This window comes from Alternaria ethzedia (assembly GCF_023757985.1).
Source record: "Alternaria ethzedia strain BMP 0044 chromosome Unknown scaffold_3, whole genome shotgun sequence".
Classification (NCBI taxonomy): domain Eukaryota; kingdom Fungi; phylum Ascomycota; class Dothideomycetes; order Pleosporales; family Pleosporaceae; genus Alternaria; species Alternaria ethzedia.
Genome location: NW_026056196.1, coordinates 1,485,229 through 1,510,179, shown reverse-complemented (window position 1 = coordinate 1,510,179; position 24,951 = coordinate 1,485,229). Strand labels below are relative to the sequence as shown.

The following is a 24,951-nucleotide window of genomic DNA, read 5'->3' as shown; positions in this document are numbered from 1 at the left end:
TACAAACAATGACATCTAATAAGACCCCAAGGCGATGTAGACTCTTGGGTGATTTGCACGAAGATACCTACGACTTCTCGTTCTTCTCCTCCTGTTCCTTCTCCACAACATCCACCACAAACGCACCACCCAGCAAAATCGCCGGCTCATCAATACTATGATGCTCATAGCTCAACGTCCCCACACCACCCGCCTCCAGAATCAAGCTAGGATTCTCCTCCAACCTCTTCCCCACCCACCTCGCCGCAAAGCTCCTCAAGATATGCCCATGCGCCACAATAAGCACATCATTCGGCTTCCCGTCCTTCCCAAACTTGCCCTGGTGATACTTCTCCCTCAGCTCCTTGATCAGCTTATCCAGTCTCTCCGTCACATCCTCTGGACTCTCGCCGCCTTCGCACCCATCTTTCCATATGTCCCAGTCAGACCCCAATCCGCGTTTCTCGCGGTCGGCTTTTATTTCAGAGGTCACGCGGCCTTCGTAGTCGCCGTAGTCCCATTCTCGGACGGCTTCTGTTACTTCGATTGTGGCGTGTGTGCGGATGTCTGGCGTGTGCGGTTTTGAGGTGGAGTGCCAGGGGTAGCGTTCTTTGCAGCCGAGGTTTAGGAGTTCGAGGGTGCGTTGGGAGCGCGTGCGGGGGGAGACGTAGCTGTGTGGGTGGGGTTAGTGGCTGAGAGTTTTGGGGTTGATTGGGTTGTTGTCTGGGAGTTTCAGAAGGGGGGTTTGGACGTACATGTGTGCTAGGTTGCTTGGTACGATTAATCTGTCGTCGCCGACGAGCGCTTTGCCAGTGGCCTTTACACGCTTCTCGCCGTTTTCGGTAAGCGGAATGTCTGAGACTCCTGTATGGCGGCCGTTGAGCGACCATTCTGTTTCGCCATGGCGGATTATGAAGACTCGTGGGTCGGGCATTGCGTCTATGCGTAGACCTGCTGTTGTGGCTGCTGGAAGACGAAGATCGTAGTGACGAGACGCGACGCGCAGGGAATGGGTCAATTGGAAAGTTCAGCGTTGAAAGCGCGTGCAGAAGATAAGGTCGTAAGGAACGGTACGAAGCTAAAGTCTAAGGAAAGCGTGAAATGAAGTATGCAACCATCACGGCAGCTGCCGGAGCTCAGTCCGTAGGTATGACGTTGGTATGGGGAATTATTTGGCATGGTGGGGCGTGCCAGGGACGTGTTGGAGCTACCCCACCATATCCGCTACACGCGCCTTGTCATGCTTCGACGCGCGTAGTAAGCCTTGGTCATCGCCTTGTTGAGAAATATGAATTTAAGATGGCTTCGGGTATATGCTGAGCTCATTCACTTCTGCAAAAGGAAAGAGCAAGTGGCGCGAAGGTGAAAGACAAGCGTGAGGTATCTTAGCTGATATTTGGTACAGAGACGGAACTGATCTCCTTTCTGAAGATGCCTGGGCAGATATAGACGCGAAGGCACCTGCTTTACCATCTATCTAGACGCGTGTGAAAGCCGACCCATCTCATCACTCCGCTACAATGGCATCATTTGGCACGCACTGGAAATACCATTCTAACAAAAATTAGTTTCGTAGCAGAAGAACGACGCATTAGTCTCCACATACCATTCTGTTCCACGCATGTTGAGCCCTTTTCGCAAACCGTGCAGCCGTCCCAAGGCTTAGTGTAATCCCAGCCTCCGCACTTGTAGTAAGCAGGTACAGGGCATCTCGTGCTGCTTGGGCCAGTCTCCTCAGTGGTGGTCTTTGTGGGCTTCTCGGTAGTCTTTGTAGTCGTCTTGATAGTAGTCTAAGGAGGTTAGTATGTATTCACGATGAGAGACTACAATGACTCACCTTTGTCGGGGTAGGCTCTGGCTTCTTGCTAGTCGTGGGCGGTTCAGGCTTCTTGGTCGTGGTGGTCGACGTTGGTGCTGGCTTCGTACTTGATTTGGGGGGTTCCGGCTTCTTCGAAGTGGTTGTAGGTGTTGGCTCGGGCTTCTTGCTTGATGTGGTCGGCTCTGGCTTCTTGGTCGTTGTCGTTGTAACTTTGCTTGTCGTCGGCTGCGGGACACCCGATGTAGGCCGGCTGATGTTGTCGGTGCAACGGCCTCCAATGCATGTAATTATGTACGTCTGGCGAGGCACGATGTCAACATGATTGTTTGCTGGCGCCTATTTCGAGTCAGTATGAGCCACCATTGCGAGTATCGAGCTACTTACCGCAAAGCATACTGCCGAAAGGCTTGTCAAAAGCGCAAGCGTGGTGAGCTGCATGGTGATTTGATAGTCGGATAGGAATGTATTCGTGAAAAAGATGCTGATCCAGCTGAGGGGTCTGAATTGATGGGACAGCGACAGCATCTTATACCCACGATCTCATGCTACTAGTCGGCTCAAGTCTAGGAAGTCAATGACAGGCTCAATGATGGCTTTGTGGCTCCTGTTCTGAACACCCGCGGCTCCATTGTAGACATGCAGTCTGGCCAGGGCCAAGCTCAGATACGAGGCCATCCCAATCTGCTCTTGCATTCGCCTATATTGTGGCTAGCGAGTTTGTGTGCCATTGTGACGGTACAGGCAATGTCAAGCATGGCGAAATCTCGTGCAGTCAGCTAAATACGACAAAGCACTCAAAAAACGCATTTGGAAGCCTTGAACAGATAGAATGCGCTGCGATCTATGGAGATATCCGCGTTTGTTGCTGTGTATTGCAGAGCGTTTCTTAGACGAGTTACCCACGACACAAAGCTACAAGCCTTGCACGAAAGGTCCTTGCCTAAAGGCAAATCGAAGCTCGCCTGCGTTCCGAAATGCTTCGCGACTGTCCTTGATGCTATTCTTATCCATGGCCACGCTTATAGACTGGGGTACGTTTTAGCCGCAAATTGATACCCAGTTGACCCATGTCCCAACACCAGACTCGCACTCACCCCAGAGCGATCGTGATTCGTTTCCCTTCTCCATATGTCGAGAGGATAAATTGTTCGATACAAGCAGTGAGACTGGTAGTCGGAACACTTGACGGAAAACCCGCGCGACGCTTGAGACGATCGCAGGATTGTACCGTAATCCGGGGGCGGATAATTGAGATGCAGAAGAGTGGGCTTATTGCATGCTGAGCCAGATTTTGGGGTTGACACTGCTCGAGAAGGCTCCAGGCGAGTAGTGGCAATAGTGCGTTGAGAGGCACATGGATAAAATGAACGGTAGTTACTGTCCGTGACCGGATGGCAGTCCCTGTTCATTCACCGCCTGCTCCATTCTCTTGCTGAGTACCATTCCCGAGAAGGTCTCCAACACCAATCCACTTCCTCACAAGGAAGGCGCCCTGTGGCCTCAGCTTCCTGTAGTATCCCTCTTCTCTCTCGAGTATCTCAAAGTTCCGCTTCTTGTACCATTCCATGCCTTCCTCGTTGGCCTCCCACACATGTGCTGTGACACAGCGTACACCATGAAGCTCGACGGCCTTCTTGACTATCGTCTGTAGAAGATGCATAGCGATGCCGTGGGAGCGGTAGGGAGCCAGGACGCCAATGGTGGAGATGTATAGGTTCGAGGAAGGCAGTATGCGACATCGGACGGCACCGACGAGATGTGGTTTCTCTGTGGATGATGCTGAGTTGGCATTCGTAGGCGACGAGTGCCACACGGCTACGAGGGTAATGCCGTGGTGTGGCTCGGTCATTGTTTCCTTGTAGAAGGTCTCTGGGTAGGATATGGGGAGAGTGAGGGTATTCAGGCGCTTGAATGCTGGCAACAAGTCTTCGGTGAGGGGCACGAGTTGGACGTTCGGCGGTAGAGGGCGTAGGTCGAAGAGCTTCGGGATGGCTGGCTGTTGGGTAGAGAGGGAGATGGGTGAAGGTATGCGCGAGATAGCAGGCGTGACTGTTCGAGAGGGACGAGGGCTCTTCTTTGATCGCGGTTTTGAGGGTGCTTGGAGGAAGTCGTCGGGTATGTCGTTCCAGTTCTCCATGTTGGAAGGCATAGGGGTCGGGTTAGAGGGAACGCGCGTCGGCGCAGAGACAGACTTTGGGGGAGGCGGTGGCCGGTTTGTCTTTGATGATGCCATTGGAGGAGCGTTTGAGGGCGGTGCGGGTTGTTTATCGAGGCTTGGCTTCTTGAGCCAGTTGTTTAAGGAGGACTGCATCGCGGGCAGAGAGGGGCTGGGTTGGCTGTGATGATGTCGTCGAAGGTCGTGGTTTGGGTACCTAGGTAATGATAGCCAATGGATGGTCACGTGGACAACAGCGAGTTGCTAAAGTTGTATTCTCGCGATGGGTTGTGAATTGTCAAGTAATGGAAGCGCAACCCACAAACACAAACATGAGGGGAGACTTCTGGTGTTTCCCTGACGCGCCTTCGGATCGTTTGCAGGGATGTTTCCTAGCGTGCTTTCGTCGGCCAAGCCGTCAGCTCCGACTTCTTGCAGGAACAGCATCATCGCCCTAGAAATCCCCAGGAGCCACCACCGCAACCATGGGCGCCGAGAACTCGAAACCCTCGTCAGAGGTCAAGCAGCATGTCTTCTCCTCGTACGTCGCATCTCCCACATCCAATGGCTCCAGCCCCTCATAAGAGATGAATCAGCCAGTGACGTCGTGTGCTGATAATTTGCGCGCAGAGATCACCCCTACAGCTTCTCCAATGAACTCGTCGGATCGCTGCAGAAGAACACTTTCGTACGTCCAATGGCTGGAATGGGCGAGTTGGGGCTAATTCACGTGCAGACAGACTCGGCGCGATCAAGACAGCAGGAACTCCAGTATCAGGAACGCCTAACCGCCGAGCTCGAGAAGCTGCGCGAGCAAGAAACCCAGAACTTCTCCAAGTTCAGCGAAACCCTCTCCACCGAGACCCCACAGTCCGATGAACCCTCCCTAGTCGAGAAGATCCAGGATGCGACATCCAGCAGCTCCACCCTCGCCGAGAAGCAAAGACAAAAGGACATGAGCAGGGACAGTGTCACCAAGGAGATCGAGCAGCTCAAGGCGAAGCTCGAGCAGAGGAAGAAGTTGGAGCAGGCCGATGCCGATGTCACCAAGGCCAAGGAGGCTGTCGTCTCATGTCTGCGGACACACGACCGCCGGCCGCTGGATTGCTGGAAAGAAGTCGAGACCTTCAAGCAGGAGGTCGGACGCCTGGAGAAGGAGTTTGTACAAAAGACCATCCGATGAGCCATGACGCGAGATCGTGACAATGAGGTTTGGTATAGGCGCCTTTGTATAGTTGGGTTAGGTGGGATAGCATCCTCGAGGGCATTTCTTATCTCCAAATACCTACACTACTTGTTACTTGCCTCTTGCTCAACACACCGCTACTGCACTACATATGTGGAATTACGCGGGGTACCCTCACTGCAATATTGTTATGACTATGGGTTTCATCTCTTTCCACTGTCGGTTCCTTCAGTCACCACAACTATCTTCTATTTCTTGCACATTTTGAGAGATTGATCTCATATTTTACGTGTGTTTGTCCATGACTTCGGCTACCAGTGGACCAGGATCACCTTTGCTCGTAATCTCTGTCATCACAACTCGCCTTCAACGCGCGTCAGAACGCGTGAGCTCTGTAGGTTGCCTACGCCATCTGCAACAAAACTGGCCTGCAGCTCACCTTCCTTCCCTTTCGGGCGTCTACCAGACTCACCTTCACCGTCGATGCCTTAGCGCTTTGGCCTCTTTGTTAGAATAACAGCACAGTGTCTCTCGCAGTTTCGACTGCTAACTACCACGCAAGCAGCTTTAATCAACGGCGACAGCAACACTGTGCCTTCGTTTTCGGTGCCTTCCGCAACTCGAAAGTCGCGATAAATCTCCAGCCATCGTTGCTAGCGCGCGCATTGCAGCAATCGCCTAGTCACTACTCCGTACAAAAGGCAACTGCCAGGTATGTCGCGTGAATCATCGCGCCTTCCACTCTAAATTTCATAGTCGTGTCGCTAACATCAAGCAGCAGCAGCGGACAACATGTCGTCAACACGACCCTACATGGTACTCGACGAAGATGATGAGAGCGATATCGAGTTGCTTGACTATGGTGAGCCGCTACTTCCAAGTTGGACAAAGCTCATCAATTGACATTCGTCTTTAGACTCCGAGTCCGATCTTGACATCATCGCGACTAATTCTCGTGAGGCGTCTGCTACACCAACCACTCCGAGCTCGAACGAGGGAAAGACCCGCACGCGCAAACCTCCGCCAAGCAACGACATATCTCTACCGGATGTTGCAATCCAGACATACAAAGTCGGCACAGGTTTCGTCATCAAACCGGGCGACACAGTGGAATTGAAAGATCACTCAAACCAAAATGAGGGCGCTATGCATTCGGGAGACTTTCTACGCATCAAGAACATACTCATGAACATGGAGACGGATGAAGTGCGACTCCGAGGTTGGCGCATGAGGCGTACAAAGTACCTCGGTCAGGTCTTCGACTGTGAGTACGACCGAAAGACAGACTTGAGGACATGTACTGACTTCTCTCAAGGGAAGATGAACGAGTTGGGCATGGTCCTACGTCTTGATGAAGATGACCCTACATCACCTTTTGTCGCTGGAATGGAAGACGTCGAAATCGAAGATGTCCTACGAGCACGCGACTGTACGCTGACCAACAAACCCTACCCGTTCCTCAGCTTCCGATCCGACGGTTGTGCTGCATGGCCGAATGGTATGACTAAGGACGCTGTCAAGCGACAGATCTTCCACGGAGGTAGGCTCATTTGCCGTGTCGTCAACATTCTCTACATAAGTGGCACAAGGACAAAGCCATACGGAGGCATCGTTCGTCATCTATATACCCACGAGGCGGATGCGACTGCGACACCAGCTCAAACTTCAGATCCCGGTGATTCTCGCCAGACTTCAATATCGGTAGAGGAAACTGAAGAGGACGGAGACGTTGTCGTGAACCAGGCGCCTTCTGCAAAAAAGCGGCGTGCACGCGACGACTCTCCTGACTTCGAGATCTTGGAACAAGAACCACCAAAGCGAAAGACTCAGCATCCATTGAAGCAGGGCCGTCTAGTGTTCGGAGACGTGTTCTGTGGAGCTGGGGGTGCTAGTCAAGGCGCTGCCCAAGCTGGCTACTATGTGCAATGGGGTCTCGACAATGACGAACGTGCGCTTGATGCATACCGGCTCAACCATCCTGGTGCATACGCATGGAAAATGAATGCGCATGATTTCCCGCCAAAGGGTATCAGCAAAGAGAGCTGGAAAGTCGACGTACTACACCTCTCGCCCCCTTGTTGTTACTGGAGTCCCGCACAGTAAGAGAACACTTTCATTATGAGATCATTCACTAACATCTGTCAGTACTCACGATGGACCCAAAGACCAAGAGAACTATGAAGCCATCTACACCGTTGGTCCGATTCTCAAGGAGGTCAAACCGCGTGTCGCAACACTTGAGCAAACCTTTGGCCTCGCGACTCACGAGCAACACAAGAGGAACTTCCTTATGCTCTTGAACGATATTGGCCAAGCCGGTTACGATGTGCGCTACAAGATTCAGGACTTAAGCCAATTCGGTCTCGTACAGAAGCGCAAGCGTTTGCTGATCATCGCTGCAAGGTTCGTGGTTTGCGATCCACATGCCAATGATATACATACTGACATGTTTCAGACGGGGTACACCTCTACCTCCCTTCCCAAAGCCCACGCATGGCGCTTCAGGAAGTGGTCTAAAGCCCTTCGTGTACATCGACGATGCCCTCACGCACATTACCCGCCAAGGCAGGCGAGCTATGAACGACCCCTACCATCAACCCAAGTGGTTTCCCATCCCCAGACCAGCCTATAGTCCGCGAACATTCCTCCGAGGCTGCATCACCACCGGCGGCACAACAGCTTGCCATCCCTCCGGCAAACGACATTTCACACCTCGCGAACTCTCTTTGTGCCAGAGCTTCCCATACGTGTATCAATTCACCGGTGCCCAGGGCGAGGCCAAGAAGCAAATTGGAAATGCATTCCCACCAGTTATGGCACAGGCAATGTACCAGGTAATTGCACAGACTCTAGAAGCCTTTGAAAAGGGCCTTATCGGAGCTGAAGATGATCTCTCTGACCTGGATGCCATTCTGAGACCTAGCGGTGAGAGCGTTCCTCAACAGCGACGTCTCGATAGCTTCACCGGAAGCGCCAACATACCTTTCAGGCCTTCTCGAACCGTCAGCCCTAGGATGGCGAGAGCTACCGAGTCACGCACTGCATCGCCCTCTACGCGCAAACACGGGTCCGATTCGATGCAATCGCGCCGCAGGAATGAGAAGAGCTTCGCGTCTATGAATCTCCTTGATGGTGGGCTGAGTGGCATCAACAACTTTGCCAACAGAAGCACCGCTTCAGTCGGCAGGACAACCGAGCGACGTCGCAAGCCTAGTATTCCAGGCGACGATGACGAAGTCATCCATATCCCCAGCGACAGCGAATGAGCTTCTGAGATTCTATCTGAAGAGGAGGGAATCGTTACTGCGCGAATTGATCTCATGTATCTTCGGAAGCTGCGCCGCCTCAATTTACTTGGGCAGGAGCAACCTCTGAAACATTGAGTCATGTGCATTGAAGCAGTCGATTATCGTGACAAGCTACACGCCATCTGTGTGAATACAGTTCGTTTCACATCTAGGTTGCAAGGATAGTCTGTGAGAAACTTGTACAGCGAAGTACGTGCATACTACGTTTTCCTAGCTCCTAGTTACAGTCAACTTGTATATAGAATACACAGGATGTTTCCACTTCTTGACCTAGGTGTATGCGTGACAAGATGTGTTACACGCGATGTTGGCTGCTTTCCTTGCTATCCATCGATCTCGAGAGGGTGCGACAATGCTCGATCTTGATAACGCGCCTCACTAGCTCCATCGCGTCATAGCACACCATGTATCCGTAGAATGTCTAGGAGAACACTCCGTACACTCCAAACTGAGGCCTTAATGCGCAAAGCCTCCTACTGGTGGACATAATCGGAATATTCTGCGGGATACTAATCGGGCCTGACCACAAGATAGACAAGAGTAGAGCACAAGGCTACCGAAAGAGGTAATTTGAGAGACGTACGCTATTGTCCGACCCCCAAGCCAAGCGCTCCCCAGACTGCATGTGTGAAGCACAAGGCCGTCATACCGTGTGCGATACCGACTCCCAGAGCCCAGGAACAACATCCGGACCGGCCAATTCCAGGTGCACGCCGCTTACCCAAAAGCTTAATTGCGACCCAAGCCCGAGCAAATCCAGGTTTGACGTGCTGTCACCCCCATCTACAGGATCATCTTGCGAACCTGGGCTACAGTAACGAAACCGCGTAATGAGTATACGCCGTACGCCCATCCCCCAAGCACCGACGTCCGCCCGTCTTATGGTAAACATCTTACGATTCTGACCTCATTGCGTCCAGGGTGCCAAACTTTGCAACACCGACGCTCTGTCCTCCCTCTCCCGCACCAATGGTCTCACCGGCAACTTGCAGAAACACGACACAACCAGCATGACCCATGTTGAGAATTTCACCTTCCTTCCAAAATCTTACATGGACGTGGTAGATGCGTTTACCCTGCGTCCGCCAAAGTACACGTGCTTACCTACATTGGCATTTCTGACGACCGCCCATGCTCATGTTGTGATGGTGATGGACATGTGCTAGCCTCGCTTCTTCTCGTGATAAGGGAAGCGAAAAAAAGAAAACAAAGAGGAGAAATTAAAAAGAGGGCAGCGAATCACGTCTTTTCGGTACGCCTTCCGGATGTAGCGCGAGAGGGCAGGAAAAAATCCAAGATAGATTGCTTGCTCCTGTCGAGGCTCTCGGCCAAGTTGATGGATTTAGATTGCGAAGTTACATGCACGACAAATGCATCCAAAGGCGGTTTTTCTCGCTTTTCCTTTCTGCTTGGAGAGCGGGACCTGCGATCGGACCGTTTGTGATGGTAAGCGCCCCTCCCCGCCTCGTCACGAGAGATGATGTGGGCTATGCAGGTTGATTGAGGAGGTGCCTGCGGAGTTGGATCCGGTTACACACCGCTATCTATTGCTTGGTTCAAAGCGTCTTTTTTTGTTGCCCTTCCCATTGGGCTTTTGGTGCGGTTTGCTGGCAGGAAGTGTCGACGTTGCTGCCCGGGCGGTCTTGGTACGTCGTCATATGAGGGAGGGTCGGGGGTGCAATGGGAGCGGAGCGGAGACAGAAGCCGGACGGAGGGGTATATCGACGATGCGCATGCAAGTTAGGTGGGATGATGGACGTTCAGGGTCCGATTGTCGTTCGGAGAGACCCAACGATACGCCCATGCCAATGCCAATGCCATGACACGGGGAAGTCTCTTCGGTGGCTTGCCGCATGTCAGATTTGTTTCCATGGTTCGCTCGTATACTGGATGGTTTGTTTCGACACGGCTCGTAGCTTGGGATCGTCTTTGTTCGACAAGCGCGCCAGGTGTGCGATGAGTAGCGGTAAAGAGGAGACCACATTCAGGCCCAAAGTCAGGTCAGGCGATGGCTCGTCGGTGCATGACATTGCATGAGTGAGGCACAACGCCCTTTCCGGTTCAATGGAACTAGAGACGAGTGTGGAGCCGACTTGAGCGTCTCCCTCGTTTATCATTCGCGTGGAACTGTTCTTCCCGACCCTCTAGTGCTGATCTTGCTAGCGTGCCATGTGCGTTCCCGCTTCTGTTTCTTGTATCTTACCTGCTGTGGCTTTGTTGTGATGCCGAGCGTTTGAGCCTTGCGCGGCATGGTAGATGCACGCCGCGCCGTCGAATCGCATGTGAATATCTAGTGCTGCAGCTAGAGTATCTACTACAGCGGAATTTCGCTAGTTAGTCGATACAGCGGGCTGTGCTTCAGGTCTTGAGGCTGTTTGGAAGGTCAACGAGGGTGGACCTCGGGCGTGCGTCGAACAAAGGACAGCAAAACGGCGCTGTTTTACGGGGTGTGTGCCGGAGTCTTCGGCCGACAGGTACTGAGTTGTTCGGAACAGCAGGAAACGAGTGCAAGTCTGCCCGACTGGAGTTAAGATAGCCCGGCTTGGTTACCCAGGACAAAGGAACATGCCGATTCGGCAATCAAGCGGGAAAAAAAACAAGGGATCAACTTTGACATCAACTCTCCACTTGCACACGATGCCGCATATTCGCCGTGTGGGCCGTTTGGGGCATCACCAACGCTCTTCTTGAGACTTGTATCAGACAGGCGCGGACTAACTCTTCCGCGCTCGCCCGTGGAAACACTCTAGAACAAGACTTGGAACCTAGCGCATCCGACATGCGAGACTACGCTTCTTGGACGTCTGTTCTCAATCGAATAAACCTTCTTTTCAATGTTTCTAGAAACACACCATGGCCGCGCTACCGGACTTTCTCCCTGACATATCGGGGCGTCTGCTTCGTGCCTGCTAGCCAGCCGCTCGACATGCCCTCCGGAGCCTTGCCGAACCGCCTTGAGCACCTACCATAGTTTCATCACCTTCTACACCGGTACATTGGGCGCAAGGATGTCTGCAGCCGAACGCCTCAGTCCTTCCACATGATCCTTGCGAACATCGATGATCTGCACGTCAATCGCGTCTTTGGACGGCAGAGCTAGGAGTATTTGGAAGTCTGCATCGTGAGCGCATGGACGTTTTTCTTGCTAAGGGTCTCCTAAGGCCGTTGCCAGTGAAGGGGTTCCTGGCTACACGGCTTCCTAGATAGCTAGGTGGAGCGAGTCAAGTGTAATGAATTCATGGGCTTGCAACAGGATGACGATTACGGAATGGGTCACTTGATGCCGTCTTCGAGAATAAAGACCGGGGGTGTGCGCTGCTGTGGCTGATGTTGATGTTGTGGAAAGCTGCTCACTCTACTATTCCGACTCTCTCTTGATCCATAGGGCTGGCCTTGCTAAGGATCTGAGCCTCATTTCTCGATACGACATATCGGCCCATATCCTTCCTGTCGCCAACTAATCAGTCGAGTCGAGGTACTATAAGTTGACGGATAAAGTCAATTCCTTGAAGACGTCAACCATCATGGCGAAAACAACACGCTCACCGTTCCTGGATATCCTTCCTCCAGAGCTCCGTCTACACATCTACACACACCTTCTCGTCGCCCCATCATCCATCAAAGGTTCCGTCGCCCGTCAAGACACAAAATACGACCTCCACACAGCCATCCTCCGAACAAACAAACAAATACACCACGAAGCCCGCTCCGTATTCTTCGGCAAAAACACCTTCTACATCACATCCATACCACCCACTCCCTCCAGCAAAGATGCCATCGACGACCAACAACAAGAAGAAGAAGGATCCGGCGCCTTTGAACCCCCTCTTCAACTCACCGATCTCCCCTTAGTCCGCCATCTCGAAGTCGACCTCCTCTACTACCCCACCTCCATGACCACATCTCTAGACTCGCGCGACGGAATCTGGAAACCCGTTTGCACTGGCGCAGACCGCTACACCACCAGCTTATCCTACCTCCTCAGCACCGTCTCGCCCAGTCTGCTCAGTCTGAAGATATGCGCAGACACGCGCCGCTACGTAGGAAGTACCACGGGCCAGGATGCTCATGCTCTCAGCGACAAGTTCAAAGCCGATACCGAGAGATTGCAGGTTCAGAAACTGCTTACGGGGTTTTACATGGCGGATAGTAACACGCTGTTTAAGAAGGCGATGAAAGATTTGCTCGTCAGGGACATTACTTTGCACTTTGATTTTCCGGAGAGCTACTTTGATTTCGTGGTGGGGAGGGAGAGGCTGTGCGGACAGAGCTTGGTCGAATTGGCGGGACAGGTACTGGCGGCTAGGACGGAGATTAGGTTCAAAGCTGCGTTGCAGGAGGTGGGTGTGGGGAGTGAGGTTGCCGAGGCGGGAGTCGTGAATTTGATTCCGTTTCCGTGCTGAGTGACGGCTGTGTTTACGAAGGTTGGGTGAATTGGAGGGATCGTTTGGGACAAGCATTTTGGCATGATACCATGATTTGAGAGCACATTGAGCATTTGAGGGCGTTTTTGGTTTACAACATTTAGATCGGTGGTTGGCTTTAGGGGGTACAGGCAGCATTTCAAAGCATCACATTCACATCTCTCTACATCTGTCCATCGAAGTAACGACTGGTTGATGTAAACAAACAAGCTACCAAGGTTGACGCGTATGACTCGCGATGTAAACAAACGAAAGCTCATCGTCCCTGACCATCCCTGATCTTTGTCGTATCCTTCGTCAGTGTCGTAAATCGTAAGTGTCGTCTCGTTTCCATACATGATCCAAAATCGCAGTCATAACCAAACACAGATGGAACGCAAGAAGCTCGGAAAGTAGAAGAAATATAATAATACACTCGTAGGGATGTCTACGCTTACCAACGGTCCTCGTCTAGACTCTAATAGTCCCTCCTGCGATGGCGCCTCGTTTTCACGGGGCTGCCATCACCCTCAGAATCGCTGCTGAAGTAGTCGTAATCATCGCGACCATAGTCGTATCCATGATCTGGACGGCGATCGCGGTCGCGTCTGTCATCCTTTCGTGCGTCGCGGTCATCGTGTCCGCGCGACTTGGAACGGAGGCGGTCTATTACGCTGCGGCTTCTAGCACGTAGGCTGGGACCTTTGCTGCGTTCGCGGTCATGCGCACGCGTTCGTGATCGGGAGCGCGAACGGGATTTGGAGTGGCGATCGCTTCCGCTTCTGTGATGGAATTAGAACGAAGACCAGTCAAGTGTGTGCGCGGTACTCACCTCGAGCGTGTGGCCATCTGCCTGGCACCCAACGCACCCGCAGCTGCTCCTGCCAGTGTGGTCAGCCTACTTTTACCCAAGGACCTGCCCGCGAGTCCTCCCGCCAACGCACCTCCCACCGAAGCCGCCAAACTCTTTTCGCGCAGATCCATGCCGTCAAATCTATCACGCATTTTAGTCATGCGTGAATCATCGCGACGGGAATCTTTGCTAGAGCGGGACTGATGGGAGTGAGAGTCAACGGACCTAGCCCTGTGGCGATGTTCGCGACGAGGCTTGGTACTCTCACGGCGGGAGGAACGAGTGTCGGTGTATGCGGCCATCGACTGTTCAGCAGATGGGGGCACGTAGGTCGGGTAGACTGCGCTGGGCACAGGCGCGAAAGTAGGCTGAGAGTTGGAGCGCTGACGGTTGAAGGGCGGGGGAGATGGCTGGTAGCCAGCGCCGCTCGCAGGGAACTCGGTGTGGTGGTAAGGGTTCATAGGGGAGTTTGATCCCACTGGCGGAGGAGGGATAGGCGCATCTACGGCGGGCGAGGGAGCGTAGCCGGGGCCGGGAGCGTATCTAGAGCTTCGGGGCGCATCGTACTGGCCATAATCCAACGATACATTGCGCGGCTCTGTAGGTGGTGGCTTCGGAGTGTTAGTGAGTGGGCGCTGGAGCAAGGCCGCGAGAGGCGGCTCGTATGACGGAGTGAAAGCAGCAGAAACGGGAGAACCACGAGAAAGCGTGCGAAGTAAATGAGGCTGAAAGGAAAAAGGGCTGGAAGTCGCTGACGTGGTCCGGCTTCGCAACATGGGCGGACAAGAGTTCGCCGGTGTTGGATGCTCGGGCATGGTCGCAAGTGTCGCGCGTCGAAAAGTGGAAAAATTATTTACCTGAGGAGAGTATCCGTAGGCTGGAGTGACAGAAGGGCGGCGGTCCTGCACGGGGCTCGGTGCATATTCCTGCGGATTATAGGGCTTGTATTCGGAAGTGGGCGGAGGAGGGAAGTAAGGCTGTCCCTGCTGAGGTGAGGCCATGTCTCGTGAATCGCTGTGCTGCCCGTCCAGGTCGCTGCTGTGTCGTCCGTGGCGTCCGCGACTCAGACTTCTACTAGCAGTGGTTCCCGTGCTCTTTGCGCGTCGTCGCTCCCTCTTTCGGCGCTCGCGCTCGCGCTCGTAGTCGGTGTCGTCGGTGTAGTCAGAGTACTCGGTCGGCGGGCTGCGCTCTTGCCGGGAGCTGCGCTTACTGGATCGGTCTTCGCTCCGGTGCCGTTGTCTTGCGTCTCGTTCGTTGCGGTTCAAGTGCTTGCCTCTCTTCTTGCCCTCTTTCGAGTCTGGGGGTGCAAAGTAGCCGCCGGGTAGCTTGTGGAAGAAGCTGTCGGGAATCTGCTCTGCGCCGTAGCTGATGGCCTTGAAGGCTAGGGCCGCCATGCTTCAGATGGGGGCCGCGAAAGCCGGATGTCGTGATGTGACGTAGGACTGTCTTGCGAGCAGCGCTGTGATTGGAGCGCAGTCGACCGGTCCCAGCGATTCGACGAGGGGGCCTAGTTCCAAAGGTTGGGAGGATAGTCTGCAGCAAGGCCGGATAGCGATAGGCCGGACTACTCAGCGCGCGTTCTGGTGTGTATATCTGTAAGCGATGTAGATGGTACCTGGAGAGGGTGAGGTGGGTTGGCAGAGAATTTGTCTTGAAGAAAGTGCGCGGGGGTGTAGGCGAGGTAAAGGATTATAGGATGCGCCGCGGCAAGTGACCTCGACGGATGGCGGCAAGAAGCAATTACATATGGCAATTGAGTAGCTGCGCTTAAAGACGATGATATAGCTGATTCGGCGCATACGTGCGACGCCGTGGCAGCCGCCTCCTACAGACTGCCAAAATGACGTCGTACGTCATCCGCCTGGCTCGTGCGCCGCTGTCATTGGAGCCGCAACCTGGAGATCGTCGCTCCCTCAGCCTCTCTGGTAGATGAATCCTACGATGCAAAAAGCACCTCGATCAACGGTGATCTTGCAGTCATTCATGCACATGTCCATGTCATCAATGCGCCTTTTTCTGCTCTTCACTCTTCCCATCGACGCAGCAGCAACAGCACGAAGAACATCTACTGTGGCCTTCGGAGATCATGTTCAATGCAAGGGACGCACGGCCGGCATTACACCTACTCTCCGCGTGTAATCCTACACAGGGTCTGGCCTCCTATGGGGCGGTGGGCCAAGAGCACTCGGAATACACATTCCAATCCCCTTGCCCAAAACCGGGTTGCAATTCCTTACAACGCAGGGTATCTACTAGGAATGACCAGGGTGCAGCCTATCGTGACATTGCTGTGCGTTGGCAAGGCTCGTCGGCTTCGTGACATCGACCACTCGGAGGGTTGGGGCTATGTGCGATGACGCCACGTTTGGACTTTTGTGCTTCACCGCCATCATGACATGGGTTACACAACCATGGCTTTCTACGCGCACTCGTACGGATTTCATCGAGGAATGTGATTAGAATTTGAGCGTCCAACTGCATGTGCATGGACCGGGTATCTTATGCATCCTACTACTCCGGAGTAACCCAACGCCAGACCGACAACGAAGAGAATGAGATGAAGATCATTCAGTCATCATGAGCCGCTCGACTACACTTGGTCAGCAGCTACCGATGCAAGGCTGCGTATCTCCCCTGCTGGTCTGCCAGCGCTGTCTGGTACCTCGACCATGTCCTCCACCATTCCCAGGAATCTTTGTCTATATTCATCGCTCGTCGTCGTAATGCTCATCGGGCCATGGTCTTTTCCAAACTTTAACGTGTTGAAGAGTTTGACAAGTCCCGTCATCGTCTGGGCCTGGAGTGCGTCTTTCGCCCAGAAGAAGTCGAGTACGATGGCCCGGTAAACCCACTTGCCGTCGCGCGATACGACACCTGTGCGCCATGTAGATCCTCGACCAGGGGGCGGCGGCACATCACCAGAGTTCAGGTCGGCGGGATAGCGGACGAGGAATAGCGAGTAGTCAACCGCATTATTGCCTTGTAAGATCTTAGAATCCCTGGATAGCTGCGCAACAAGCTCCTCTTTCTGATCGATAGTCACTCGGATCTTGTCTTCGAATTCATCAATGAGGCGCTCCTTGACGCTCTCGGGGGCCAGGCGCCCGTTAGCCACGTCACGTTCTGGGTAGAAGTAGTCATTGGGCTTGAGGTCATATGTCTCCCATCGCTTCTGTTGGGCCTTGCTGCAGCTCGACTTCCCGTACAGAATGTTCTCCATTATTATATGATGGCTCGGCGCGGTGCCTACAGCGGCTCCGACGGTAGCTGTAGGACAGTAGAGGAGGTCGGTTATGCGGACGAGGAGGGAGTCCTCATTCAGCTCCATATGTTCGACATAGGGCTCGAGGAGGCGATCACGGAAGAAGGATTGCTCAAACTTGCGCGGCAGGGACTTGATCAGGTACTTAGAATTAGGTGTCGTGAAGAATGTCTGATGCGCATTAGCCTGTCGTCCTCATATGCGAGGTTCCGCGCGTACCGAGCCTGAGTAACCCAGGTCCCCAATGGCGATCAGATCGGTCCGTTTGCTCTTGCTTGGGCGGAAGCTCTCGATGTACCCTTCCTCTTCAATCTCCCACGTGTCATTCCTCAGTTTCTTGAACAGAGATGCGCGATAACGAGCGAGAGTCAGACTGAAGACAGCGAAGAAGGCATAGATGCGCGCAAATAGACCCAAGCGCGCGCTTTCATCCTTACGAGGCGAATCTGATCTGAAGATGGCGCGTAATATAGACGCGCTGATGAGACGGTCTCGACGTCCCATGTTGAACTTCAATCTTGTCGCGGTTGTTGTTGGTAGAGTACACAGAAGGCAGCGTTGCGGAAGCGTGAAACGCTACAGTCTCGAGGCCCGTGAATGTCAGGATGATGTCATTGCGCTAACCACGAGCCTCCTCAAGGCCTGTATTGTCTGCGCCTCGTATCTTCACCAGCGCGCCAAACTTCCATCAACGTAAATGTTGAGCAGCTTGCACGAAGAATCGGAGTTCCCCCCATGTGGATGAGCAATCTCGAGGATCGGCTAGATCTGATGAGACGGCTCGCGGGCTTCTCTCTCGCTGCAGCTAACGTTTAGCACCCAGCATAACCGCCACAAAAGCGCCACAGTTCGATTTCATCCGCCGCGTTCGAGGGCGTCCAGGATGGCTTCTGCCGATACGCTCTCAACCATCTTGTCTGACACGAGAGAAACTCGGTGTACCTCGTGCTCGTGTTACAGGTAGTTATGCCCGGTATCTGGTACCTTCAACGACACCTTAATCGGTGTCTTGGAGCCGTCACCAGCAACCTTGCAAGAGGCACTACAATAAGAAGATCGGCTCTGTACCAAAGTTTGCAATCATCCTGAGACGCAACAAGCCGTACGGAGCACTACTAGCCTGACCTCGGGATCTCCGCGTGTTCGGCCTACTCAACTGTCAGGGACTTTGCTGGTTGTACATGGCTAGTGGATGGAGCCCGAATAACGCTGCGAAATTTACTCATGGCATTTACCCAAGTCTAGATTTGATGCTCCTTCACGACAACACGGTTGCTTCAACCTCTCCACCTTGGCCGCCTTTCCTGCTTGGCAATATTTCTGCATCTCGGAACCAGAGTCTCGAACGTGGATCTGGAGAACTTCAAACAAGCGAGCTATATATTGCCTCCTCGGAGTTGCGCCCCAAGCGATCTCCCGCTCGGCACGTCTTCCGCTGTTTCACCCTGGGCCCTTATGTGATCGCGCTAAGCGTGCCGCTACAGCGCTGCAACGGCGAGGAGCAGCGCGATGGCAAATGCGATATTGCGACCTCAAAGAGAAGCAAATACAGCGTACAGGAATGCAGTCAGAGCCTCGAGATGGAGCCTCCGCTATGTAACAGTCTCACAAAGCTAACAGCTTGTGCAACCTGAGTTCTGATGAATATAACGGGAATTCCGACATGGTACAACCTGACCATGTATGCATCTAGGCGTACTCGTCTAACGGACTAGACCCTTAGGTCCAGGCAATTCTTGCCCCGTCTCGTCCCGGCTATCAGTTTGACGGCTGGCACCCCACATCACTTTGCCTCTCCAGTCTGCTTCACGGTGGGAAAGTTCGCCCAGGCGCTTCAGCATCCCCTTGCGGAGGTTTCTACCCTTCCCGCCCGCAAACTACTGGATAGAGGCTGTGTATCACAGCTGCAGGGTCATCAAGCCATTGTTGACTGGCGTCGACTGGTGTGGGTATTACCCTGCTTACTGACTACACCCAACATATAAAGCATGAGTGTCTTTCCTCGGTTTGACAGCATATTTGTACCACTTCAAAACTCATAACACTTTGCCACATCAGGTTGATACCAGGCATAGTCGCTCGTCCTCAGTACTAGTCTTCCCAAATCTGTACATTCTTTTCATCCAAGTTACTCCATCACATATTCACCGTCCACAATGGCGAGCGCAGACGTTCAGCAACCACCTGCGCAGGAAGCTGCACCCGCACTACCTGACTACCTCACAAACCCTGATGCTGTTCTGGGGGACAATGATGCCAAGTGGCGATACGGCAGAGCGCCTGATTACTCAAAAACCAGAAAGGTGTTCGCTGAGAGTAAGTTACCAGATGCGGCAATGAGCCTGCATGTCAGACACAATACAGTTTACTAATCATGCACAGCAAAGCAAATGACACACGAAGCCGGTTCTCTTCCTGAGCTCGTACAGAATCTCGTCAAGAACTGGGAAGTCGAAGCCTCCTTCAAGCCCAACATCGACGACTGGCGTACGATCGATCGGGAAAACTACTCATTCGCCATCAATGGCGGCAAGGCTGAAGGAGCAGAGGCTATGCTCAAGGTCGGCACATACAATGCTATCATTGCGCCGAACGAGTACTACTCGCCCGACTACTCCGACTTTGCCTCGTCACACAAGACGTTCAAGCGCATGATGCCTACCTTCGCATGGGAGGTACTAGAAGTCTACAGCGGCCCACCAACAGTCAGCTTCCGATGGCGCCACTGGGGCCAAATGAAGAACGACTACGTTGGCTTCAACAACAAGGGCGAGAAGGTCACAGCCAAAGCACACGGAGGCTCAATCGACATCCAAGGTGTCACGGTCGCGACGGTCAACGACAAGGTGCAGCTACAGTCCGTTCGCACCTGGTTCGACCCGATGGACATGTTCAGGCAGATCGCGCCTGACGGCGTCGTGAAGAAGGAGGAGAAGCCCAAGAACATGTCACCAGCAGACGCCCTCGATGAAGCTCAGGCCGGCATCAAGGCGCCCGAGGAGCAGGAGCTACCGGATGAGTTCATCCAGAGCAAAGAGGAGGTCAAGGAGACGATCGAACGTCTTGATAATATGACGACCGAAGAGAAGATGTCGACCACTCAGGGCTTGCCTGCTGACCACCCTGCTGTGTCATCGTCTTCTAACACTGAGGCTGAGGGCGGAAGGTGTCCTTTCATGCCCGGAGGCTTCAACTGAGGCGTATGTATGTGTGTGAAATTAGGGATATAGCACATTCGAATTCGATTGAATCACAGGGAGTTATGAGCGGGTACTTAATAAGCATGGAAGCAGATCAGATAATTCGCGTTTAAATTTTATTACTATATACCATATTGTTACAATCAAACATCTTCGCCAAGTCGCGCTTTCCAATCATCTCTGAGCACCACTTTCGATTGAAGTAACATTCCCTTTTGCCATGCACAGTGTGTTTTCGTGGAATACCACCGATTCAAGCACACGCACTAACACCAGCCATCTATGCAGATACGATGATCGTACCCCTGCACTTCACAACAACTCAAATAACATGTCGGCGAAGACAATGCTGCGTATCGGGATGATCTTCCGAGCAAGTTAAAGCCGTTTGGTACGATGCTCGCTAGTCAAGTCTGACGCCATAGCGGCTGCTAGTGAACCGAGATACTGTCAACCTCCTCAGCCGCGACTACACTCACAGCTAACTAACACCGACACCGACAACCGACACTGCCCTGACACGCTGACGATCTCCAGCCCTTGCTTTCGGGACGCGAATTCTCCGCATAGCGCTCGTTGTATACGTCCAGGTGCCTGATTATTCATCACCCGCCGTCCGCGCCTCCTTCGTAGCTTCCCCGCTGCTTCTTGCCCAGTATCTAGTGAGGCTCGTGCGAACGCAGATTCGACACGCGATGGGGGAGTTGACCGAATTTACCTAGCGTGATTAGATACCCGCTATCCGCCCATTGCAATCGTAACATTTGGCTCGCGCTTTACTTGACGGATATATACAGCCTTCAATGACCGTGGGCAGTCACGGAGAGCTGTAGGCTCCAGTCTGCGGCAGAGAAGTGTATCCTTGCACTGTCGACAAGTGATGTGAGGTTTCGTCGGTTTTCCAGCTATCGTCTGAGCCTGGTGGGGCTGTCTCTCTATTCAAAATGTACTGGAACCGGTGACTGAGTGCCTTTCTAGCTTCCGCCAAAACATGAAGACCGGCAGGTTTGGGGATCCAGGGCGGCAGAGCAGTCGCAAACCATACAGCGTGGTTACCGGCATACATGAGATTACACTTGTGATATGTTACCAGATATCGCACCAAGGCATGGCACGCTGGACAAAAACGCTTGGATACTGGCAACACATCCATTGCTTTCCGCATGGTATCAGTTGTACTCTTGGGAGGTAAGCGTAGGTAATGGTGAAGGTTCTCGGGTAAATCAGCATCGGCATCCTTGTCCACGAAGTAGTCGCGTTTGCGACCGAGCAAGTAGAGGCAAATCAGCATTGTCTCGCAATGGTATGTGCCTGAGAACTTCTTCATCTCGAGCGTTGGAGTCTCGAGTTTGGAAGTGGCACCAGAACCAAAGCCATAGCCGTCGGTTAGCAACCACTGTCGGATGGTCTGGACTTCAGCATTTGTGAGAAGTTCGCCCGGAGCTTTCTCGAACTCTTTCATATATTTGGTGAAGAACAGCCGTTTGTTCATTTGGCTCGTGGATGCTTCGAGATATCGGAAGTCGGCAGCGAACAGGTATGATTCATACTTCTTGTTGCGTTGCGGTCCGAAGCTGTTACCGCAACAACCTCGAGGTGACGGACGAGTAAATCTGCTAGATTGGCGGTGAACCTGTACAGTGGTGCGTGTCGCGAGGCTCGATTATTGACTTTGGTGTGGCCAGTGGAAGTTTCAATGTTGTTTGTCCAGGATAAGACTGTGGTGAGAAAGCGGAACTCATAAAGTTGATGCTCCGACAAGAATTTGTCTTCGCGTCCGATGTCTGATCGCGGTGATGCCATCCTGACTCAGATGGGACGAAGAAAGTGTGTGGTGCGAGGACTTAAGTGGAAGAATGTACCCCTTTATGCATCCCAAGCATTAAGATGAATATATAAGCAAGTGGGTATCATCAAAAAGGTGTCCAAGTCTGGTATAGCCCTCTAACAGTATCAAAAACGTCGTAAAATAAGAGTATTTGACATCCCAAGCATTGATTGCAAATATGGACCCTCTTGAATGGAAGCCGTGTTGGATGTGGTAAATTCTATCATGATCCGCGGTTCGATTTCATCGACCATATAGATGCAGAGGAAAAGCTGACTGGGTATGAAAGTCTGGTACCACCCAAACTCGCGAGCCTTCCCAGGATCGAACCTTGACATCAGAGCATCTGTTCATCCCTCGTCGAAGTCAAACAACCCGGCAAACTCTAACCCCTCATATTATGCAACTCGCGATCAACACAGTCAACCCGCTCAAACTCGTAGCGAAGATGCATGAGCACGAATCCTGTGAAGTCGCGGCTGCCGAGGAGAAGACGGCGCATACATTCCCCGGAGCGGTTCATATTCAAGATGCCGCCGTGGCCAAAGACTTCGCGCTCAATACCTACATCCAGCCTAGCTATCCTCGCACACTAGTCGTATGGGCCGATGGCAATGGAGGTGAACGCCTCGACGACGGCCCATGCACAGCAGCCATAGGCTACCACGACCCCTTATCTGGAGAATGGGAAGTACACATCACGGTGAGCCATCACCCTTCTTGGACTGAAGCTAGCCTCATCGCTATTCAGGAAGCTTTCCGTGCCGCTGCGGCGATGGCTGACCACATCGACCACTTGATCGTGTTTTCAAATGCAAAAGAAGTGCTTGCGAACCTTGGAAAGAGCAGCGATATCTCGTGGGGACGAGGTGAAGCTCTCGTAGAAAGGGTACAGCAGGCTGCAAAGAAGCTCATGGGAAAAGATGTGCAGGTAGATCTGCGTTTTGTACCAAACCGCACGAAAATTGAAGGTCATAGGCGGGTGCAGAAACTCTCCCGAAAGTACAAGAAGAAGGTCTTAACGGTGGCGCCGAAAGCACTCCTGGAGTACGACATTGATCTTCCTCCGATCAGACTGAAGCATCAGCAGCACAAGGATGCAAAAGAAGAGCTGGAGGTGTTGCTGCGCAGCTGCTTAGAAGATGCGAAGGCGGCAGGCAAAGTCGGACCTCGCAGCTCGTTGAAGCACGAGTGGAGATTCGAGGCACGTCGTCTACGAAGGGAAGCAAAGAGGGAGTATAGGAAGATGAGAGAGCGAGAAGGAAAGCCGCTGAAGCCGACAGATTCGGAAATTGCGATATTGCGGGCGCAAAAAGGACGTCCTAGGAAAGCGTCTGGAGAGCTGAAGGAGGAAGAAGATATTACCATCGACGCAGAGGAGAAGATTCTGGAATGGAAGGATATATACCAAGAACTCGCAGGTAGCTCGTGGGAAGATAGACGGCCACTAAAGAAGCGAAGCAATAGTTTCGTTGGAGTTTAGCAGAGTATGAGCGACTGTACATTCTTCGATTTCGATCTTCTTCGCAAGTACGTTTGGCTGCGTGAACCATGGGGGCTACATGCACGGCGAAAACGACTGTGGGTACAACTTGAACCGATGTCTTCTCCAGCCGGCTAGCAAGATTCGATAGTTCGTACGCGTACAGTGGGTAACACTAATCATCAAGCTCAACATGTATCTGGGTATACTCCGGTTGTACTATACACCCGTGCTTTCCAGCATGTCATTATTCACCGAAATTGGATATTGTAGACCCCGAGCGTACCCTTCCTGAACTACTGCTATCTTATCGGGAGATATGTGTCTTCATGTTTGAAGATCCGGAAGTCGATATCGGAGTGGCATAACGGTCCCGCCACAGCCTTCCTGCCGCCCACGGTTGCCTGCCCAACCCTCTTGGGCTGGCCTCTGTTTAGGATGATTTCCGCAGGCAGCAGTGAGTCATACTTCCCTTTATCATCATCAATAAGACGTGTGATCATGCTTTCATGCTAGTCGGTGGCTACGCGCCAGGCTACTCGACGCGACTGGTGAAGACACGGTGTCAGGTGCCTTGTACCTCGTACAAGAAACTTGGAAGTTGGTCACACAGGATGGCGCAAATCTGCGCCGTTGGGTGAGGCTATGGATCTAGTCTGTGGCACGCTAGGACGAGTGTCTCTTCTGCCTGCGCGGAGATGGTGAGAGGGCTCTCGTTGGTGTGTCGAGGTGACTCAGCCCTGGACCAAGGCGGATCATCTCGGCAGCCGAGGTGCGCTAATGGGGGGCGGGCAACACCGATGAGTCGTCAGCTCGTCGGGCGCTTGGCGCTTCTGGAAGGGGCGACGATGAACATGCAGCTGCAAACTCTGCTGTGAGCGTGGGAGGCGCGAACCATGGTCATCGCGCGCCCGCGAGACACCGTCGAATGGTCGCGGATGTAGAGAGCCGAGGCCAGAGGCGGATGCACGCGTTTGGCATCGCTTTGGGACAGAGGCCCGGCGTCATCAGCCACTGCGGTGAAGGGAGTGGAGCTGGGCCGTCGCAGCGCAAGGCGGCGATGTGTTGGCAGCAGTTCATTGCTGCTTGCGCCGTTTGCGTCATCGCGACGGGTTTGTGTGCCATGGCGATTGCGCTGAGGCATTTCCTGCCGTGTTTGCATCGCTGCTGCATCACGGCACCGCGACGACCGGCTAGGCTGCAAATGAGGGCGTCGCGTGCTGAGCAGCTGAGATTACGAGCGTCGCAGCAGCCGTCGAGGGGGTCGGCCGCAAATATAGCCACGAAAAGCACGGTGAAGGCACAAAATAACCCTTCCTGGCATGGCGTCGCCTCCACGTCCAATGGCGCGGCAGGCAATGGGAAGACGCGTCCTTGGCTCCCAGTCGGCCGGTCCCTTCATCTCAACATAGCTGGGAGGCAGAATGAGGGGGTGTAGCAGGCAGTCTGCGACTCTGGCGCTACCAGCGTACCAT

At 53.2% G+C, this 24,951-nt stretch overlaps 10 protein-coding genes across 10 annotated transcripts; 5 read left to right on the top strand and 5 right to left on the bottom strand.

Annotated features, from left to right (window-relative positions):
- Positions 1-67: 67 nt before the first annotated feature.
- On the bottom strand, positions 68-913 carry J4E87_001997 (uncharacterized protein; the record flags this gene model as incomplete). The annotated part of the gene is made up of 2 exons (XM_049373637.1): positions 68-650; positions 735-913. The coding sequence occupies 2 exons, from the start codon at positions 911-913 to the stop codon at positions 68-70; spliced, it is 762 nt and encodes a 253-aa protein (XP_049237007.1).
- Positions 914-1,486: 573 nt separating this feature from the next.
- J4E87_001996 (uncharacterized protein) lies at positions 1,487-2,236 on the bottom strand (the record flags this gene model as incomplete). Its single annotated transcript, XM_049373636.1, has 4 exons — positions 1,487-1,533; positions 1,586-1,769; positions 1,817-2,134; positions 2,183-2,236. The coding sequence occupies 4 exons, from the start codon at positions 2,234-2,236 to the stop codon at positions 1,487-1,489; spliced, it is 603 nt and encodes a 200-aa protein (XP_049237006.1).
- A 967-nt stretch (positions 2,237-3,203) lies between these two features.
- Positions 3,204-4,109, bottom strand: J4E87_001995 (uncharacterized protein; the record flags this gene model as incomplete). Its single annotated transcript, XM_049373635.1, has 1 exon — positions 3,204-4,109. The coding sequence occupies one exon, from the start codon at positions 4,107-4,109 to the stop codon at positions 3,204-3,206; it is 906 nt and encodes a 301-aa protein (XP_049237005.1).
- A 329-nt stretch (positions 4,110-4,438) lies between these two features.
- Positions 4,439-5,136, top strand: J4E87_001994 (uncharacterized protein; the record flags this gene model as incomplete). The annotated part of the gene is made up of 3 exons (XM_049373634.1): positions 4,439-4,494; positions 4,584-4,641; positions 4,690-5,136. The coding sequence occupies 3 exons, from the start codon at positions 4,439-4,441 to the stop codon at positions 5,134-5,136; spliced, it is 561 nt and encodes a 186-aa protein (XP_049237004.1).
- Positions 5,137-5,931: 795 nt separating this feature from the next.
- On the top strand, positions 5,932-8,405 carry J4E87_001993 (uncharacterized protein; the record flags this gene model as incomplete). The annotated part of the gene is made up of 4 exons (XM_049373633.1): positions 5,932-6,001; positions 6,056-7,238; positions 7,285-7,542; positions 7,595-8,405. The coding sequence occupies 4 exons, from the start codon at positions 5,932-5,934 to the stop codon at positions 8,403-8,405; spliced, it is 2,322 nt and encodes a 773-aa protein (XP_049237003.1).
- Positions 8,406-11,971: 3,566 nt separating this feature from the next.
- Positions 11,972-12,850, top strand: J4E87_001992 (uncharacterized protein; the record flags this gene model as incomplete). Its single annotated transcript, XM_049373632.1, has 1 exon — positions 11,972-12,850. The coding sequence occupies one exon, from the start codon at positions 11,972-11,974 to the stop codon at positions 12,848-12,850; it is 879 nt and encodes a 292-aa protein (XP_049237002.1).
- Positions 12,851-13,519: 669 nt separating this feature from the next.
- Positions 13,520-15,097, bottom strand: J4E87_001991 (uncharacterized protein; the record flags this gene model as incomplete). The annotated part of the gene is made up of 6 exons (XM_049373631.1): positions 13,520-13,557; positions 13,604-13,632; positions 13,683-13,731; positions 13,795-13,844; positions 13,929-14,314; positions 14,561-15,097. The coding sequence occupies 6 exons, from the start codon at positions 15,095-15,097 to the stop codon at positions 13,520-13,522; spliced, it is 1,089 nt and encodes a 362-aa protein (XP_049237001.1).
- A 1,196-nt stretch (positions 15,098-16,293) lies between these two features.
- Positions 16,294-17,469, bottom strand: J4E87_001990 (uncharacterized protein; the record flags this gene model as incomplete). Its single annotated transcript, XM_049373630.1, has 2 exons — positions 16,294-17,136; positions 17,185-17,469. 2 exons carry the CDS (start codon positions 17,467-17,469, stop codon positions 16,294-16,296), a joined length of 1,128 nt encoding a protein of 375 aa, XP_049237000.1.
- A 1,652-nt stretch (positions 17,470-19,121) lies between these two features.
- Positions 19,122-20,162, top strand: J4E87_001989 (uncharacterized protein; the record flags this gene model as incomplete). The annotated part of the gene is made up of 2 exons (XM_049373629.1): positions 19,122-19,281; positions 19,348-20,162. The coding sequence occupies 2 exons, from the start codon at positions 19,122-19,124 to the stop codon at positions 20,160-20,162; spliced, it is 975 nt and encodes a 324-aa protein (XP_049236999.1).
- A 2,231-nt stretch (positions 20,163-22,393) lies between these two features.
- On the top strand, positions 22,394-23,476 carry J4E87_001988 (uncharacterized protein; the record flags this gene model as incomplete). The annotated part of the gene is made up of 1 exon (XM_049373628.1): positions 22,394-23,476. One exon carries the CDS (start codon positions 22,394-22,396, stop codon positions 23,474-23,476), a length of 1,083 nt encoding a protein of 360 aa, XP_049236998.1.
- Between the last annotated feature and the right edge of the window lie 1,475 nt (positions 23,477-24,951).